Genomic DNA, 21,019 nt, shown 5'->3' with positions numbered 1-21,019 from the left:
GTCAAGATTCCAGCAGCAGCTATCACAACCATGTACATATCCTGGAAAGAGAGAGAGAAAGAGGGAGAGACAGAGAGACTCTGTTTTCACCGAACCAGCCTGCAAACAACCAGCTTAGCAGGTTGTGAGCCAGACAGCATTCCCTAAAGTTCCCAGGGGTGTGACTGAGAGCCTTCTGATAACCAATATCATTCAAAGGGAAGCTAGTTGCAGGACAATACCTGAAATGAGGCTAGGAAGGTCTCCAGGGGTCTCAAGGTGTCTGACATTCCTGGTTAGATGGAATCTGATGAGCACCACCAAGGAGGAGGTTCTGGCTCTGTTGACCAGGGGAAAAGCAAAAGGCCTGCTTGCTCCTAGTATTTACTGTATATCCTGCCTGGCCCATACACATGCTTCACAGAGTTGCCAATTGCAGAGGCCATTATTTCCATCTACATCTGAGCCCACAGCCTAGTTGGCCAAGTCCCAGCCTCTGACAACAAGGTCAAACCCTTCAAGTGTCCCTATTTTCCAGAAACAGTCCTGGATTTACAGAAGCTGTCCCAGTTTCTGATTTAATCCTGGAATGTCCCACTTTTCCTTTGGATGTCCCTATTTTCATTGGAAATTTTTAGAGGCTATGGAGTTATCCGACTCCTGAGCCATCTGTTTTATTAAGTTTTTATATATGTTGGAAGGCTCCCAAAGTGGCTGGGGCAACCCTGTCAGATGGGTTGGGTATTATTATTATTATTATCCCTATTTTCATCAGAGAAATGTGCAAGGTTCCTGGCCTAAGTCCTGCAGTCCCTGACAATTGTGGATGGGGGAGGTTAAAGGCTCAAAATAAGGTTCTCTTTCTTGCCCACCATGTGAACAGTTGGCATTAATGGTGTATAAGTAACACTTTATGCTTTCGTGTTTCATAGCATTGCCCTCTCTCTTGCATCATGTCATTGATTTCAATTATGAAAGTGGAGCTGTGGATCTTTATCCCAAAGGGGAATGGGTATGTAGACAATACAGGAGTGCTGAAAAAAACCCAATCACTTGGTATGCAAAACTGCCAGTAAATGCTCTGTGCGAGAGAGATTAAACTATTATTCATGCTTACACTGCAAGCATTGCATCACTCTTGGATTATGCAGACTAATTAACAGATAAGAGAATGTCACTTTTGCATAGGCACCAACTCTCAATGGATGCAATCACGGCCTATTTATTGTACCAACAATAGCCTGTTGGAGTATTGTTTTTTGGAGAGTAGTATGGAAGAATAGAGGCACAATACAGAGACATCTAAAAATTCTTACTTTAAACAAATTTGAATAGTGAGTATCTTACACTGCATCTATTTAGTAATGCTGTCAGGCAAATGAGATTTCTTTAAAAAAAAAACCAAACAAACCCATCATTAGCTTTGTAACCTATATTTGTTCACCAATTATACACATCAGGATTTGTGGCAGTCTGGGATTGTCGCTTTTGCTTCTGGTTTCATTTCTGCAAATCGGGGAGAGGTGAAAACCTATTCAGGAGCTGATATATACATAGCCTGCTTGGTGGCTCTATTCAGGCATCCCCAAACTTCAGCCCTCCAGATGTTTTGGACTACAATTCCCATCATCCCTGACCACCGGTCATGTTAGCTAGGGTTCATGGGAGTTGTAGGCCAAAACATCTGGAGGGCCGCAGTTTGGGGATGCCTGTTCTATATCAAAGGAATTGCTTCTGATTTACAGCAACATATTTTCATCTGAAAGTGCCCCAAGCTCTAGCACCACATGAAAATTGAATTTAAACAAAGCAAATCTACAAATACACACACACACTCACACACACACACACACACACTAGGGCTGGCTGGCTAAGTTGAGCTTTTTTTTAAGGAAGGAAAGCCCTGTTTTGGGGGTTCACGTAAAAGTTGTTGAGCTTCTTTAGGAAAGAGGAAAGCGACGTTGAGCTTTTTTTTTAAAAAAGGAAGGAAAGCCCTGTTTTTGGTGGTTCAGGTCATTTTAGGGGTGCAGGGCAAAGATATTGAGCTTTTTTTAAGGGAAGTCAAAGTTTTTTAGCTTCTTTTGGGGGGAGCCACTGATCTTTTGACACCATCGACCATAACATCCTCGGCTTTTGACACCATCGACCATAACATCCTTCTGGACCGTCTAGAGGGCTTGGGAGCTGGGGGCACTGTTATGCAGTGGTTCCGCTCCTTCCTCCTGGGCCGTGTTCAGAAAGTGGTGGTGGGGGATGAGTGTTCAGACCCCTGGGCTCTCACTTGTGGGGTGCCTCAGGGTTCTGTCCTCTCCCCCATGCTTTTTAACATCTATATGCAGCCGCTGGGAGAGATCATCAGGGGGTTTGGGCTGGGTGTCCATCAGTATGCTGATGATACCCAGCTCTACCTCTCTTTTAAATCAGAACCAGTGAAGGCGGTGAAGGTCCTGTGTGAGTGCTTGGAGGCGGTTGGAGGATGGATGGCGGCTAACAGATTGAGATTGAACCCTGACAAGACAGAAGTATTGTTTGTGGGGGACAGGAGGCGGGCGGGTGTGGAGGACTCCCTGGTCCTGAATGGGGTAACTGTGCCCCTGAAAGACCAGGTGCGCAGCCTGGGAGTCATTTTAGACTCACAGCTGTCCATGGAGGCACAGGTCAACTCTGTGTCCAAGGCAGCTGTTTATCAGCTCCACCTGGTACGCAGGCTGAGTCCCTACCTGCCCACTGACTGTCTCTCCAGAGTGGTGCATGCTCTAGTTATCTCCCGCTTGGACTACTGCAATGCGCTCTACGTGGGGCTACCTTTGAAGGTGACCCGGAAACTACAACTAATCCAGAATGCGGCAGCTAGACTGGTGACTGGGAGCGGCCGCCGAGACCACATAACACCGGTCCTGAAAGACCTACATTGGCTCCCAGTACGTTTCCGAGCACAATTCAAAGTGTTGGTGTTGACCTTTAAAGCCCTAAACGGCCTCGGTCCGGTATACCTGAAGGAGCGTCTCCACCCCCATCGTTCTGCCCGGACACTGAGGTCCAGCTCCGAGGGCCTTCTGGCGGTTCCCTCACTACGAGAAGCCAAGTTACAGGGAACCAGGCAGAGGGCCTTTTCGGTAGTGGCTCCCACCCTGTGGAATGCCCTCCCACTAGAGGTCAAAGAGAACAACAATTACCAGACCTTTAGAAGGCATCTCAAGGCAGCCCTGTTTAGGGAAGCTTTTAATGTTTGATGGATCTCTGTATTTTAATGTTTGATGGATTTCTGTATTTTAGAATTTCTGTTTTGTTGGAAGCCGCCCAGAGTGGCTGGGGGAACCCGGCCAGATGGGCGGGGTATAAATAATAAATTATTATTATTATTATCTACCGGTGATCTACCACAGACGTCCAGTGTTGGACATGCCTGGTATAGACCATTCTGTTTCATTTGAGATTAATGGGACTCAAGTTCAAGTATCTTTCTCTGGTTTGGGGCTATTGACAGGGTCTACAGTATAGCCCTGATTGCCATTAATTGGCTTAGCATGTAAAGTTTAAGGGCTCATCCAGACTTCTGCTTTCCCCCAGGAAAACCCAGAAATCTTGGACTCAAGCATCCTCTTAGTAAACCCAGTGCAGACAAGCCCATAATCAGATACCATGCATAGAAAGAAAGGTTGTGTTTCTCAAGTTGTGTTTCTCAAAGGCATCATCTCCAGGCCTCACCCTCCCATAACCGATACTTGGGGGAAGAGGGAGACACATTGTTGATGAGGTCACCACACAGTTTGTTCCGATTCAGTGGTAAAGAGTTTGTATCTCAGAGAAAACATGCGACATGCAGAAAACTGCTCAGACTTGTACTTTCTAGGCACAGGAGAAGTGGAAATGTGGACAGCCCATAGTGAAAAAAGGTCTATGTCGGAGGTTGTGAGAATTAACCAACCATTGGAAATCCAGGGTTTAAATACCACTTTGAACCAATGTTAGGTTATGGAAAGGGGAGGGGGGTCTTGGGATAAGTGATTTGCTATAACACCTATATAGCTTTGTTTCATTGTTTTCCCCCTACAAGTTCCCATTTGCCATATTGTTTACTCTGCTCAGTTGTAACTGAAAGAATGCCTCCCCCCCCCCCGGGTGAGAAATAACAACTGGTTACCCTGGGGCCTAAGTTCATTGCAATATTATGTCTGAAGAATGCATTATCTTTACATGAGATGTTAATAAAATTTTTCTGGTAACACTAGATTACTGTGGTGATCCTTTACATAAAGTACTAGGAGCCCAGGTAGCCTTCTAGAACATAAAGATTTGTACGATCATAATGGGGGGCACTGTGGTCTAAACCACAGAGCCTCTTGGGCTTGCCGATCGGAAGGTCGGTGGTTCAAATCTGCGTGGTGGGATGAGCTTCCATTGCTTTGTCCCAGCTTCTGCCAACCTAGCAGTTCGAAAGCATACCAGTGCAAGCAGATAAATAGGTACCACAGTGTTGGGAAGGTAAATGGCGTTTCAATGCACTCTGGCACTCGTCACAGTGTCCCGTTGTGCCAGAAGCGATTTAGTCATGCTGGCCACATGACCTGCAAAGCTGTCTGCGGACAAACGCCGACTCCTTCCGCCTGAAAGCGAGATGAGCGCTGAACCCCCATAGTTGCCTTTGACTGAGGTCCTTTACCTTATGTTTGTCAACATTTACTCATGCCACAATCTACAGAAATAAACCATAGAATCAAGTTCAGATTGGCACACCTCTTTACAAACCTAAACCCAGGTAGCTCTGCCCAGGAATTTCTCATTGCTTCAGGAGAAAGGAATGGATAGCAACACGGATGATAGCTCATCTTCATGTTTCTCATAGACAACAAAATCAGCAAATAATTATGAGGCAAAAAATAAAAAGTAAAGCAGGATAGGCTACCTTAATAATATGTTACTCATGCAATCCAGAGAAGTTATCAAATGTCTAAACACTGTTCTTGTCTTTCTTTTATAGGAACAAGTACTGCCAATCTCAGTTCAACATCTAAAAACAAGCAAGAAATAATTAAAGAGCGAGGTCTGCATCCCTTTCATTTTTCTTGACCATCCAACCAGAAGTTGCTAGATCATCAGACATTCGTGTTTTTCTGATAGCTACCTTTTTGAAACCAAATATAGAAGTTTTTCAAAGAACAATTACATTACATGACGGGGATGGTTAGGTCTCACAATTATAGTCAAAGTCTGTCATCCATACTCAGTTACAGGTAGGTAGCCGTGTTGGTCTGAAGCCGTGTTGTGTGTATCTGAAGAAGTGTGCATGCACACGAAAGCTCATACCAAAATATAAACTTAGTTGGTCTTTAAGGTGCTACTGGAGGATTTTTTTTATTTTGATCCATACTCAGTGAGGGGTGGATAAATTAGAGCTTTCAGTTCGGTGCTGAAATGTTTAACAAATGGCCCATGAAAACATTTTTGCCACCAGGGGTCAGAAGTGGCTTAGCACTCATATGGTAGGAGCTTCCCACCTCTAACTAAATGATGATATTCCCTTTCAGACCAGAGAATGAACAAGCAGACTGCGGAAATTTGGCCAGAGGTAATTTCCAGAGGGGGTAATTCTAATGTAATGACTGAAGGTTCATATTCTTCTCTAGAGAGCTTTGGGCTACTCTAGCAAAAGGATTATTACTTTTTATTTTTGGCATGGTGCATATCAAGTTTGTTGGGTGATTCCTTTTTTATTTTTGGCACAGTGCATATCAAGTTTGTTGTGGTGCATGGGTCAGCTGTTATCCATCATTCCTGTAGAAACCTTAAAAAAACAGAGTGGTTGGGGGAGGGTGGTAGCTCAGCAGAAGTTCCCAGGTTCAACCCCCAACATATCCAGTTGGGGCTGTGAGAGACGCCAATCAAAAACCCAGGAGAGCCACTTCTAGTCAGTGTAGACAGTCCTGAGCTGGATGGACCAATGCTTTGGCTCAGTACAGAGCATCTTTCTTTCTATGTTCCTAAATTAAAGATGGAGAAAGCAAACCTGGTCTCCAATCCCCTGCAAAAAACGAAATGGTCAGCAAAAGGGTTGTGCATTGGGAGACTGAGTCACATCTGCACACCTGCCACAACCAAGAGACCTGCAGGTCTGTCCACAAGTTGCTAATTAGGATAATCCAAGCGCAATGCTTCTTCTAGCTTCCTCTGAAATATAAAGGTAAAGGTAAAGGGACCCCTGACCATTAGGTCCAGTCGTGACCGACTCTGGGGTTGCGCGCTCATCTCGCATTATTGGCCGAGGGAGCCGGTGTATAGCTTCCAGGTCATGTGGCCAGCATGACAAAGCCGCTTCTGGCAAACCAAAGCAGCACATGGAAACGCCGTTTACCTTCCCGCTGTAGCGGTTCCTATTTATCTACTTGCATTTTGACGTGCTTTTGAACTGCTAGGTTGGCAGGAGCTGGGACCAAGCAACGGGAGCTCACCCCGTCACAGGGATTCGAACCGCCGACCTTCTGATCAGCAAGCCCTAGGCTCAGTGGTTAACCCACAGCACCACCTGGGTCCCCCTCTGAAATATACTACACACCAAAACAAGAAGGTGAAGAATAGCCATTTGCAATGTGACAAAACATGAGAAGAAAGGGGAAATCGTCACCTTCCAATTATGGATAAAGGTGTTTGTGTTTCCTACCTGCAGTTTAGGCAGACACCCTGCAATTTCGGCCAGCCAATAAAAACAGGAAGTGTTTCACAGTCATAGTTACAGAATCATAGCCAGTTACTCAGGCATGGGGCCCACTCTGGGAAGGCTGAAGGGGGGGGGGGAGAAAAAAATTGGTGGGTTGCTAAGTAACCAGCCACCTGTCTCCTCTTGCTTCAGGACACTATGCATCAAGGCGCCGCTCACAAGAAGTGATGCCTAACAATGCCATCTCTTGTCTCTACTTCTGTGCCAAGAAATGCTGTGTTAAATGAACCAGGTTATTAATATCACAACAACATATTTCATGCCTCAGGAATTCAAGATTCTAGCAAACAAGCAAAGTTGAATTTCCTTCTGTTTATTTTCTCCTGCTGCAGCAGCAGCATAAAATAGGCAGCAGAGAGGTAGCTGTTTTTCTTTACAGAAGAAAATGAAATCAGCAAACAAAGAGGAATTTGTTGATGTGGAAATGTGAGCTATTGCAAGTGATAAAGAGTTTGTCATCCTGGTACTTTCCTGCTGCAGTACCTGCGGCTCTTCCTGCCGGGCACCTGCAGCACGTCAAGAAATAGCACACCATGCATCAGTGTTCCTAGAGCATGAAAGCACACTGTCAGGCACATCTTTTATCTCTTTGGCAACTGAAAATCAGGTGCTGGTAAGTCAAATGAATAGGTTCTTCTTGTTCCAAACAGAGTAAAGATGGTGCATAATAAATTAGGGTCAGATCGAGCAATCCAACAGATATGTGGGTGTGTGTGTGCCCATGTGCATGCTTTGAACTGCGGTGCAGCGATCTGTGTAACCCTTACAGATGACTGAGAACAAAGGTACGACCCCCGCCACATCTTTTTGTGCCGAGTCAGGATTTCAAGAAGTTGTGCCCATTTGCAGAACCCAAGGCAGGTTGCTGAAGTTTTTTTTGGGGGGGGGGAGCAGGGGAAGCCAATGTGATGCCCTCCAGATATTGTTGGACTACAACTCCCATCATCCTTCACAGTTGTTCATGCTGCCTGGAGCATCATGTTGGACACCCCTGGACCACAGTACAGGGCTTCTGTGCCTTTAATAATTGCATTGAAGATGGGCCCTTGGCAGATATAGTTTGCCATGTCATGTTGCTGCAGGGATGGAAAAACATCCCCTCTTCTGCATAGTTGTTGAAGGTGCAAGGGTCCTCTGTTCTATGGTATCTGATCGTCCTGTGACCATCTTCTGTGGTTTTTGGGGTGATTGATAGCTATGTGTGTGTGTTTTTTTTAAAGGGGCAGAAAGTTCAATATGCAAGCTTAATACTAAGATGAGGAATGAAACTGCAATACTATGAGAGTCTCCACAGAGTTATAATCTAGGGAAACCCCACTGGCAACTGAGGAAAGAGAAGTGTTCTCTGAACTTCTGTTGTGATAGGCTATCGCTGATTATTTTTCAAGTGGAAAGGCTTGAAGCAAGCCAGCTGTGCTGCTGTGCCAAGATATACCAGGAAAACTTGGAACATGGCTTAATGTGTCCCAAAGAGCGCAGTAAGTCCCTGACCTATGATTTCACAGAAGTCAGCCAAGTTTTCTGCACTGACTTTGGAGCAGTTTCTCAGGCTGCAGTCCTATCCCCACTTACCAAGGAGTTGACTTGAACTCAATGGTCTTTTCATCTGAGTAGACATGCACGGGATCACACTTTTAGGGTGCATTCAGACACAAACCTTTTCTTGCGAGCTTTCCAAATCTTGTGAGTGAGTTTCATCAATGAGGCATGCACACCTGGTGTGGTTTTCCATTGCAGTGCCACACACGTATTGTGTCTCAAGGAAATCACGCCAACAAGCGTTACTGTTTCCTGCTCCCTTTCTCAGCCGGAATCCTCCTCTCCTCACCCCTACTGCCAACCCTGGTAAATAAAGGGTATTTGCACTGGTGAATAAAGGGTATTTGTACTGCAATGTCTCCTCTGAAGGAGCTCTGTAAGCCCTGCTGAATTCAATGGGACTTACTCCCGGGCAAGTGAGATTAGAATGGCAGTCATGGACTGTAGCCTTTCCCATCTACTCAGAAATTTCTCTCTGCATCCCCCCCAAATACAAGTTTTTACAAATGGGCTCTTTCCCTTGCCACAAAAGCAGAGAAGATCCCAGAGAAGAACGGAAGGCTGCTTGCCTGCATGCCCTGTGAGGTGCAAAGTGGCCATGTGTATCCCACCAGCCCTGGAATAACCTTAGACTTAAAAGTTATTATATTATTACTCTTGTTACATTTGAATACCACCTTTCTCCTGGTTCACAACATAAAAACACAAACAGAGAACACAGAATGCACAACAACAACAACAACACCCCCCTCCCATGAATGGTGGCGGGGTAAGGTTGACCTATTTCAAATAGATCCAGACAGAAAAGTTGGTGAGATTTGTTTTAGTTTTACCCAAAGTTGTTAAGCTTTTTTTTTGGGGGGGGAAAGCCATTTAGAGCTATTTTTATGGAAAAACGGCAGTGCCGACATATATGCAGTATTCCGTGTATGTACAGACAGACGGCAGCCCTAGGGTGGGGGATAGTCTGGAACTCAGAACTTGCCCACTCACCTCTTTCTAGATGAGGAATTTGAGAGTATCACAGCATGGAACTCCAATCAGCAGACAGCAGTAGAGAGGCTTGCAACAGCAACTGGTGAGCATTGCAAGAGGGAACTCCAACATGTGGCTGCGGAGGCTTCTGTGGCCCTGCAACTTCAAGCCAATAGGAATTTCTAAGATATATCTAGGGCAGCTCTTGCTTCCCCTCCTAGGTGGATTCCACTTCAGGAATAGTGATTTAGTCTGTAGTGATTCACCCGACAAAGTTTAACAATCTCGTAACTGAAGCATTCAGCGGAAGACCAGCTTTTCAAAGCCATCTCCCCTTCACAAAGAGAAAGTTTCCCCTCTCCGTCCAGATCTGTCCAGAGCCCAGAGGTCACTTTGGTTCAATATGAACCAGCATCAGCGCTCTTACTGAGGATAGGTAGCTGATCCAGGGAGGCACAAGTGGCCCAGGCACCCTTCCGTTCAATAACTTAGTCCGACAGTTACAATAAAACATGAAGTGCAATTCTATCCAACATGCAAATGAGTGTGGCATACTGGATTCAGACATTTAATGTTTTCTCTGTGCTTTCTGGCGTAGGATATTTTTTTTTCTCTGCAATGTTACATGCAGACAACAGGAAGTAAATTAGGCAGCCCCTGTTAGTTTTTTTCTGGAAAACCCTTTCCTACTGAATGTTGATGGGAAAGAGTCTATACCCCTTCCATAAAATTCCAGAAAAGGGGGGGGCACTAAAACAAGTTGCCTGCAATCTGGAAAGATTCCCTTAGCTCGTATTTCCATAAGGCAACAGTCTTAAGTGATAAGGGTCGCCCAATTTCATCTCACTTTAGGATATTACCAGGCAAACAGAAACAGTACATTACACCCAAGGGAGTATTCCTACCTTATCAGATTGCTTTTCTTGAGAACTACTGTCCCCTCAAACATCTTTCAAATGAACCCAATTAATTTCAGTGGTGTAGCCTTGCTAATGGTCTCGTCAAAGGTCAACAACATTTTGTTTTATGGCTGTTGATCCAGCCTTGGCGAGACAGCAGATACACAGAGAACTAAACATCCAGAGTTTTAATGGCTCATTGTTTGCATCTTGTTGAAACCAAGCCCAGATTCGAACTGAGTTGACACAAAGTTCTTTCCAAAGTCTTACGCTTAGCTGCCAGATGGGCATTCTTGGTTTCCAAAACCTTTTGTCTGAATAAAAGGACATTGACCTCCATGCAGTTGAATACTCCAGCCCCCCCCCTCTACTTCTGTAGGTATGAAAATGCATTCATTTTGCTTGGTCTTAGCTGTGCCACAGACTTAAGTTGGCTTAATCAATTGACTCTCTTCAGAGACCTACAGTTCCATGAGGGAGGCTGGCGAGGGTTGTTTCTAAGGCTATGTACACACCACAAGAAGAAGAAGATACATTTAAAGCACTTTTTTGCCCCCAAGAATCCTGGGAACTGTAATTTAAGGGTGCTGGGAATTCTAGCTCTGTGAGGAGAAACTACAGTTTCCAGGATTCTTTGGAGGGGCAGAATGTGTTTAATGCTTCAAATGTGTTTTACATGTACAGTGTGTACATAGCCTTAAAGTGCATCTTCATTTGCAACACACAAAGAGGAGCACTGACAGCTCCAACTCAGATGAGAATATTTTTTTTTTAAAAAAGAAAACACTTATTCCACCACCTTTTCCCTTATCTATCTGTAAAAGGGAACGGAAACTGAGATATATATATCTGTAGTAGCTACAAGCTAGGATGACCAGGTGAAAAACAGTGTAGGATCTTAAATACTTCTGTCGAAAAGGACATTTCAATACAGACGCTTGCATTATAAGCTATTCCCACCCTGACTTTGCATTCTATATGGTGCTTTCCAGTAGCCCTTGAATAATTAAGTCCTTGTTGAACTCACTGAGACTTAAGACTTCCAAGAAGAGGAGGTCTGTGCTTTAAAGTGGTCCATAAATTTGTTTATTATCAATAATAGTAAGAAATCAAGTCCTAGCATGGCCCGAAGAATATGGGCTGAAAAGCGATTGGGACATATACCAGTATATAGTACAGAGAGAATAGTAACTAAGGCTGAATCTACACATACTTTTTAAAAAGTTTTAAAATATATGGGGAATTTGCCATTAGCTCACCAACACCATCTAGTGTCACAGTTGTATAATGCACTTAAAACGTTATATTTGCAGCTGTATAGCTGAGTCCTAGGGATGCGGGTGGCACTGTGGTCTAAACCACAGAGCCTAGGGCTTGCCAATCAGAAGGTCAGCGGTTCAAATCCCTGCAACGGGGTGAGCTCCCGTTGCTTGGTCCCAGCTCCTGCCAACCTAGCAGTTCGAAAGCACATCAAAGTGCAAGTAGATAAATAGGTACCACCCCAGCAGGAAGGTAAACGGCGTTTCCGTGCGCTGCTCTGGTTTCGCTAGAAGCGGCTTAGTCATGCTGGCCACATGACCTGGAAGCTGTCTGGGGACAAACGCCGGCTCCCTCGGCCAGTAAAGTGAGATGAGCACCGCAAGCCCAGTCATCTACGACCGGACTTAACTGTCAGGGGTCCTTTACCTTTACTGTCTTAGCTGAGTCCTAAGATGCTAAAGGTGGCTCTGTTAGGGTTCAGAGGAACTCTTGTATGGAGCATTTGCACAGGAATATGTCCTATTCTATACAGGCCAATTTCCACAGTGCTACACTTGGAGCTTGATGGTCTTACTGGAGTGGAGAGTGCTATTTAAAATGTGTTATTTCACTTACTTCAACACGGAGGAAGCCAACCCTGCTGCATTCTGCTGAATTGGGTCTTGCCCCAAAGTCCTACCCTGACAGCACCACTGATAGCTGGTCATTATCACAGAGAAGCAGAATGCTGATCTTCTCCCCATGCCCTGCAAAGCAGCAAGGGTAGGTGGATGGGTGCAAAGACATGGTTAGACAAAGTAATAAGCTACTGCAAAGAGAACCAAAACATTCCTTCTGGCATAAGGTGTTAGATATTCTTTAAACCTCCAGCCCCCCCAAACCTTGGACAGCTGGACAAAAAATGATGTGCATTCCAATTCCAGCTTCTAACAAAAGGGCTGGTATGAAAACCCTTAATAAAAACAATTTTTTTTAAAAAAAGAAACAAGAATGCCAGTGGACCCTATATTGTGTTTTCATTTTCAGTGCGTACACCTTGTGTGCTTACCTCGTTGCCCTCTACCAGGGATGTTTTTATCACCACTTTGAAGTGCCTTCAGCTAGCACAAGGGATGGGCTTCTTGGCCCTTTGCACAGGGAAAAGTCCCCTAAAGGGCCTTCACTCAGTGGTACACATACAAAGTGATAGCACTAGGACAATCGTGGGAATGGCATAAGCCGTAGCTTTTTTCCATCATAACTTGACTCAGCTGGATGGGTTGGGCCAAACATTTCTGATAACAGACACGGGCTGCCAGACACAGAATTATTGCCAGAATGTCACGCCTGGCTACAGAGAGGCTGCATCCAATAAAAGTCACACAGACTGTTTCCAAAACCATGAAGTTCAGAGTCTAAAATTAACTAAGAGCATCACTGAAGCTTTCAACGCAGCTCTCAGTCTGATGGCTATCTATTGTCCGCACTTGTATATTCTCACACGTGTGACATATGTAACAAGAAAAGATTCCGCCACAAATTACATTTGAGTCAATTCTTTAATTAAATACCTCATCAAATTCAGTGTAATAACATTTGAATGGGGAAGCATGGCCAAGGTTCTCCTAAGTGCATTTGCCAAGGGACACGTGTTGCAAAGAGCCTGCCACTGCTAAACTTTTAAAAAGGCGAGTCTTCAAAAGTGCAATGCAGCAACTTAAGGGAGGTTAATTAAAATATACCGCATCGGCAAGAACCTGAGCGGCTCACTCTTTTTTTGTGGATCATAATAAACCTTGCTTGAAAAATGGTTACCAATCCAGAGGTAACAAGATTAGTCCCAACATCTGCCTATAAATCATTTACAGAAGGAACATGGCTTGAGCCATGTTTCATTGATATTAGTATTCTTCACTTCTTTGTTATATGTAGCTTCATGGTTTTTGTGGGTAAATACATTAATAAATTATTGACTGGTGTTATATGTGCTTGAGCATTTACACATCACTTTCTGTTGGAGTCTACGTCCTGCTTTTATGAGCAGCACAAATATCACAGTAGACAGACAGAAGAAGCTTTGCTAAAATCAATGGAAGCTTGCACCAGCATAAAGGCTGCTTTAGGATTACTGCCTTGGGAGTAAGTCCAATAAAAAGTGAGACTACTTATTGGGCTATAAGCATTGCAGCTTTTTGTATCATAGCAATCACTTTAAAATGAAATCCTTATTGTTGTCCTGGGCCAAAATAGTGACACTGAATCCACGCTACATGTTTTAAATGAAATCCCTATTATAAAAGATGTGGCACATATAAGTACTGCATAACATTTTCGTCATCTTAGTGTCTTTTAAAAAATTATCATAAATAAAGGAGAGGGACATTTTAAACTGGAATTATTGAATCCTAGGTACCCCTCCCATACTCAGGAATCATTTCTGATTTCCAGATTTCCAGAGATATATTCAAGAGAGGACGGAATGGCAAAACACTGCAACTGTAAAATCAAGTTCTGTTTCAAATCCCAACCAAGGATCTAAAGAGTGGACTACGCACATGTAACCCTTTGGGTAGATGGAATGTGCCAGCGAGGTGGAAATGAGATCATGCCCCCCCCTGCTTCCAACATATGTTCAACGTAACTTCTGAAAAAGCTAAGCATGTACAAGCTGTCTGTGTGTACCCTTTGTGCAAGTAGGAATATGCAAGTGCAGTTTGTACATGTGCAGACTCTTTTTTAGACAGTGTCCTGAATGTCACAGAGGGTGGATACAGCAAGTGTGCTCCTGCTCTGCCCCCCATCTGCTTTAGTTTACACACATAATATGACGTCTTCACAGTCCTATAATGTATCTGTGATCTCTGCTTTGTGTCATCTGACTCATGGGAAGAACTGTACTGTAATTTATGCAGTGAACTATTAAGTAGCATATGAAAGAACCCTCGATGCAAGAAGCTGTTTGACAAAGAACAACTGAAGATCACAGTTGCACTGGCACTATTCCTTTGGGAAAGTCAGAAATTTTGCACAGATATTCAACTTAAAATATAGTTATTTTGGTTCACTGTGACATCCCCAGGTCTGCAGATGAGGTTGAGTCTCAAGAGCAAAAACCTGCTTTTTCAGACAGCTATAATAGTAGCACTTCATTTTTAAAAAAGGCAAATCCTTTAGGGACTTATTTATTGTACACTTTCAGAAAGTGAATGCTGGGGGCAGACAATGGGTGTTTCATAATCATTTTCTAAACCACCCACCCTAGCCACAGAGCACCAAGGAATTCCATGGATGATGCAAACAGGACATGAAATGTCGATGCTACTAAACACACTGGACATTTTTCCTGTGTGTGAAAGAGTGCCATGTGTGTAAGACACCCCTCTGTCCGGAAAAACAACAACCCCACTCTGATGTTTTGCTACCAGCAGCATTTATGCCCACAAATCAATTGCCAGAGTGGCTTGCACCGTCTTCGGGGATCATAGGGCATATCATCTATCCATAAGGGTTTGGAGGACTGAAAAGAAGAGAGGTGGGCAAACAGTCTCCATATGTACACACACATCTGTTGATTAGAATGGCATTAAAAAATAATACAGCTCAAACATTGGGAGAGGGTACATCACTCTGGGCTCACCCACATCCTCATGCTTGTCCGATGGCTGCAAAGAACAGGTCCAAGTGGTTTTCCATTTGCCCTGCCGCTTTCCTCAGAAAAAAACACACTCTTTACCTCTAAACTGAAGCAAATGTCAATCTGTGGAAAGCCCTATTGAGGTTTGTAAAAAAGCAGGTTTCCCTGGAGGAAGCAGCGGGGCAAGTGGAAGTGTGGGTGAGCCCTATGTTAAGCAGTAGCAGTGGCAGAACAGCAATAACACTGTATAGATGATGCTAGGTTCGCCCCACGGGGGTTACCAACAGCTCAAGCGAAATGTGACTTCTGAGAGCACCTAAATGCTGCAGAATGTTGGGAACCAGTAGATCGTCCTCCTCCTTGTTTTCACAGGTGTCTGTTGCCTGCTTTTCTAAGTCTCATCAGGAGAACTTTCTATTCGCTGCAAACAATGGGAAGAAAACACAGTAAGCACAAATCCAACATGTTGCTCAAATATCACATCAAAATATGATACTCCTCTGGATCCAATAAATAGATTGCAAAAAATTAAAAACATGCAAAATCAATTTCGAAAAGTTATGCAGTCCACATTGGCATTATTGGCTGGGGCTGAAGGGAGTTGGAATCTAACAACATGTGGAGAGTTGCAGATTCCCCACCCCTGAATTAGAGCCTGGAATATGTTCTAAAGACCTTTGACAAAGAAGAGAGTTTTTTCAAGCATATGTTCTTCCTTTCCTACTGCATAATTACTGCACATCTGCAATGGTGGACAACATGAATTGGTCAGCACCATCTCCCCTCAAGGCATCTGGGGTGGATTTTCTGCCCAGCCAACAAGTACCAATAGACATGTAAATACAAATGTACTTGAAAGTAAGGTTATCTGAGCAAAATGGACTGCTTATTTCCACACAAAAGACATACCCAAGTGTACCTATAGTTTCCACTCTGTTGTCTTTAGGTGGGTTTTAACTATGTATTTCTTTGTGTCTCCACACCAACAGTGTAATGTTTTCCCTGGAATTTAAAATGGATGCCTTCAGCACAATAATTTATTGTTCCATCATAAGTAGTTTTTCTTAGGTACTGATGAAAACACTCACATCCCCTTCTGAAGAGTAGCTGAGTTATTGAAAAGCATCTTTTCTGCAATTCAGAATTTCCCCAGAGTGGCTTGGGTTCATTTGACCACAATGGCAGCAGAAGGTGGCCCAAATGGACAGCTGTTCAAAGAGGTAGAGGTAGATAGTAGATATCTTCCAATATGGCACCCTTTAAATCTATAGTAATTTAACACTTAAAGTCCGTTCTGGCTGTATTTTGCTTTAGACCATATAAAGCAAACCAACAAGACAAAGTAATGGAGGGGGAAACGTTGATAAAGTCAAGCTGCATTGCTGAAGCAAATCAAGCACAATACCAAATCAGTATTTGAAGAAGTGGTTGCTCATTGTTAAGATATTTCCTTTTCATATGTTTTCAGAAACTGGTGGTAGCTATTAAATAGCACAGAAAGATTGCCAGCTCTGATTCCAGGAAGGAAACCCCCACCCAGTTCCTTTCTGAGTAATTCAAAATTTGCCCATGATACTTTCAAAACTAGCTTGAGACAGAACTCATTAAGGGGCAAGGAGCACTTAGAAGCATCTGCAAACAAGTCCCATGCATCACATGCAATGCATGACATCTATAATTCTCAATTAGAACAGGCTTCCTCAACCTTGGCCCGCCAGATGTTTTTGGCCTACAACTCCCATGATCCCTAGCTAGCAGCACCAGTGGTCAGGGATGATGGGAATTGTAGTCTCAAAACATCTGGAGGGCCGAGGTTGAGGAAGCTTGAATTACCGTAGAAGAAGATCCATGAGGTTATTATGGGATGCAGGGGCATATATTAAAGTAATTCCATATATCCCTGCAGCTTAAAAAGTTCAAAGCAGTGGTTCTTAGAGCTTCTGTTATAATTGATTAAAAAAGAATTGATCCAATTTAAATTCAAAGCAGTTTGATACAATTCAAAAAGTGCAAACGAACAAACAAACAAAAACCCAGCTCCGACCGGTGTACTATAAACTATGTTGGGTGGTTTTTCTGACCCCAGTCCTTCAACATACATTTAAAGCACATGACTTCTTCCAAAGAATCCTAGGAACTGTAATTTTAACCTCACAGAGCTACAATTCCCAGCACCCCGTAAAAAGCTATAGTCTCCAATATTCTTTGGGGGAAGTAATGTGCTTTAAATGTACATTGTGGATCTCAGAGGAAAAAAGAAATATGCTTCCTGTAGAGAACTGGAGGCAATCACGTCTCTCTGCAGCATGTTTTTGCTGTGAGGAGACAGTGAAATACATTGTATGTCTGCAATCTGCATCGGGTGAAACAGTCCTTGAACACCTTGCTTGTGAGAAGTGCCACTTGATTTTCCTCACCCCCCCCTCCACCTTAAATAAAACAAATGAAGCTTATGGACCTTGTTTCTTGTGCACAAGCACTTGCCAAGGTAAACCCTCACGTTTCAGAAAACAGGAGGTGAAGACAGCAAGGGCATCACTCACAGCAGCAGGGTTGCAGGATTTAAAGCTGGAGAACATTCACATGCCTTAAGATCTTGCAATACTGCAGGAGATAAGGCAATCACAATTTCTTCTCCTACCGTACCTGTTCCCTGCCTGGCACAGTCACCCACCATCCTCCCCTGCTTGAGCACAGCCTCTCCATGTATGCCACACTATAAGAAGGTGGCAGGGAGGGTGGGTGAGAGGGTTGGGGAGGGAATCGATAGGAGAAGTTCAGTAGCTCGATCCCTGCGTCAGTGGGGAGTGTAAAAGTATATGGCTGTTCTCTGGTTCGGCACTAATAAGTTAAGCACTAATAAGTTCCACTGTCTTCAACATGAGAGAGCTTAAGGGTCTGTTTCACTTTCCCATTGAAACAAAAAGCACTTTTCAGCCCAACCCAAAACGTGGTGACTCGGATGTAAATCTAGCTAGATTCAACTGGCCGGCCTTCCAAAATTTGGTTGACGCTCTTGTCATTTTGGGGAAATCTGTGCCCCTCTCATCCCCAAATAATCTTACCAAACAAGTTCAGCTCTTTTGGGCTAAAATGGCACCACATTCTTATGGTGATGATGACAATAAATATATGTTGTCCTTACATACTCTCTCTCTCTCTCTCTCTCTCTCTCTCTCTCTCTCTTTATATATATATATATATATATCTGTTTAAGGTCTTATAATTAAAACAGACTCTTTGAATATTCCCAAGAGGCTATAAGAAGCCAGTACAAAGGCAGAATTGTTTTGCTGAGTTTTCGTTGCTTCTGTTGTAAAAGCTTTAGAGGTCAATGCCTTGGACAAATTCTTATTTTAAAGAAGGAGTGATGGGGCAAACTATTAAATAACTTCTCCTACAAAGTCATTTAGATAGTAACCATCAGTCACTCTTGTTTATTCTTCCACCTATTGACGTTGACCAAAAATATGCTGCTTTAGAGTCAGAGTGCTTCAGTCGAAAGATAATTAAATGGCAGAAAATACATTTAACAACATTGCGTGGACCCTGCAAAAAACTTGCACGCATGAGGAGCACTGATCCCACCCCACAAATACCCGTCTGGAAGCACTTCAACAATGAACAATGCAAGTCTAAGGCAACAGAGAAGTTAAATGCTAATCTGAAATGAACAGGGATGAGGTAACTACTGTTCCTCTGTTAAAACAGGTCTGTTTATATTCTAACAGACTCTGTGACCTTCAGTCCTGTCCCAGTCGGATATAAAGAATACAAAAAGTTTCTTCCTAATCTCACAAGGACTCAGATGCCTATTAACAAAAACACCTATTAACAAGAATGTTTGTGTGTGTGTGTGTGTGTGTGTGTGTGTGTGTGTGTGCACGCACACATTTTGTGTCACTGAGTGATGCAACTGATGCTATTGTGATTCAGAGTCAGGGCCTACTCACATCATTATGGGGCATTTGAATATCCTGAATGTGCTATGATTAGTTGGTCATGTGCAACCAGGCAAAGGACGTGACTTCCTACATCTGTGAAGCTTGGTTTGGAGACTTCCTTGTGTATCCAGTGCCGTCTTCTGACCACACCCAAAGCTTACTGCTGTTGGTTTGCTACTCAAACAGATGCTCACAGCATCGCACTGCTAAATATCACTCTTTGAGCATTCATAAAGGCAAGCCAAGAGCAGTATCCCACATGCAGAGGCACACAGTGAGGAGGTCCTGGTCTGGGCACCATCATGTGCTCAATTTTCCCCTGGCTTGTTTCTATAAACAGTGATCATGCACCAGGTGATGTTGTGATTGCCATGTTTCCAACCTAAGGAAAGCACAAGTACCGCTGTGAGAGATCACTAAACAAGTCTTTAAAATATATATATGCAATCTGTTTCTGACTACCCACATGGCAACTGATTCATCTGTGTTCTGTGTTGTTAGAAAAGAAGGCTGTCTTTGTTGTAAAATAAGCATATCATATAAATAAGCATATCATATATTGTTGTGTATGCAAGCTATTATGATGTGCCAGAGGCATTTTCTCTTCTAGTTATTATTATTATTTATTGAATTTATATGCCGCCCTATACCTGGAGGTCTCAGGGCGGCTTACAAAATATATAATCAAAATAAAAACAACCCAATAACCCCACTCCAGATCTATAAGTTGCTGTTCTCAGGGAGCAGCAAGAACTCCCTGATTCAGTCTTGTTGAAGGCATGTGAACAAACTTAATAAATAATAATAATAATAATGCTTTGGGACCAAGCTAATCAATATGCTAGCTATACATATTCGTGTCCTTAAGTGTAGGGTTTGTTTCTTTACACCAGGCACGTCCAACAGGTAGATCGTGTTCTACCGGTAGATCACTGGACGTCTGTGGTAGATCACTGGTAGATCACTGGCTCCCCCAAAGAAGCTCAACAACTTTGGCTCCCCTAAAAAAAGCTCAATTTTTTTGCCCTGCACCCCCAAAATAGGGCTTTCCTCCTCCCCAAAAAAGCTCAACAACTTTGACCTGAACCCCAAAAAGGGGGTAGATCACTGCCAGTTTTTAACTCTGTAAGTAGATCAGTCTCTTGGGAGTTGGCCACCCCTGCAAGTTTACACAATTGCCAGAATTGAGTTGTATGTGTGTTTTTGAGGAAGACTCTATATCAGGACACTAATGTGGCAGATAGGGAAGATTTTATCCCCCTGCAGTGTGATTTCAAACCAGATCAGACCCACCATACCAGCAGTTTGCATTTATTTATTTTCATCCTACCTCCTCTACCTGTTTCTCCAAAGACATTCAAGGTTAATGGATGAAGCTAATTGGTGGGTTACATATATATTTGTGTGTTTTTAGTTGTATCTGTTTTAATTTATACTCTGCACTGGGGAAAGGTGCAGATATAAAATTTAAAAAGGAATAAATAAAAAGTAATAATTAAATTCTTCCAAACATTAAAAAAACTAAAATTTATAGAATCTCTCTCTAGTTGCTTATTATTCTTATTAGGTTTACCAGCTCAGTATGTACACTGTAAGTATACATTGTAAGAATGAACAAAATACAAAAAGCGTTTATTAAAACAGAATTCTAGGCTTCTGCTTTGACAATCAAGTTTTTATCTCCCAAGTTCTTATGACTGAAATAAAATGCATACTTACTGAATGTCTGTTTCCTCCAGCATCTGAAAATTACAAAATCTAGTTTAGGAACTGGTAAGAGAGTTAACAAAACAGTACAATCATACACATCAAGGTACAAACAAGAGGTACAAACAAGAGATCTGCCATTTTTATCTGAGTGCTTTCTAGCTTTCACAGTTACATTTGCAATAAACATATCATGGAATCATAGAATTGTAGAGTTGGACGGGACCTCCAGGGTCATCTAGTCTAACCCCCATCAATGCAGGAATCTCAGCTAGATCATACATGACAGGTGGCCCTCCAACATCTGCTTATAAACCTCCAAGGAAGGAAAGTCTACCACCTCTCATGGATGTCTGTTCCACTGCCAAACTGCTCTTACTGCCAGCAA

General features: G+C 43.1%; 1 protein-coding gene across 6 annotated transcripts in view; it reads right to left on the bottom strand.

Moving 5' to 3' along the window:
• Positions 1-12,886: 12,886 nt before the first annotated feature.
• Positions 12,887-21,019, bottom strand: part of PECAM1 (platelet and endothelial cell adhesion molecule 1) — a 38,877-nt gene continuing 30,744 nt past the window's right edge. For all 6 annotated transcript variants that reach the window (XM_035103968.2, XM_035103971.2, XM_035103973.2 and 3 more), the window contains 2 exons: positions 20,644-20,666; positions 12,887-15,401 (listed from right to left, as the gene is read on the bottom strand). In XM_035103968.2, coding sequence (XP_034959859.2) covers positions 15,372-15,401; positions 20,644-20,666 — 53 coding nt within the window. In that variant the 3' untranslated portion in view covers positions 12,887-15,371. The remainder of the gene's footprint in view (positions 15,402-20,643; positions 20,667-21,019) is intronic.

The sequence above is a fragment of the Zootoca vivipara genome, chromosome 2 (assembly GCF_963506605.1).
Source record: "Zootoca vivipara chromosome 2, rZooViv1.1, whole genome shotgun sequence".
NCBI lineage: Eukaryota > Metazoa > Chordata > Lepidosauria > Squamata > Lacertidae > Zootoca > Zootoca vivipara.
Note: the sequence above shows the minus strand (reverse complement) of the source record. Positions and strands in the feature narration are given on the sequence as shown.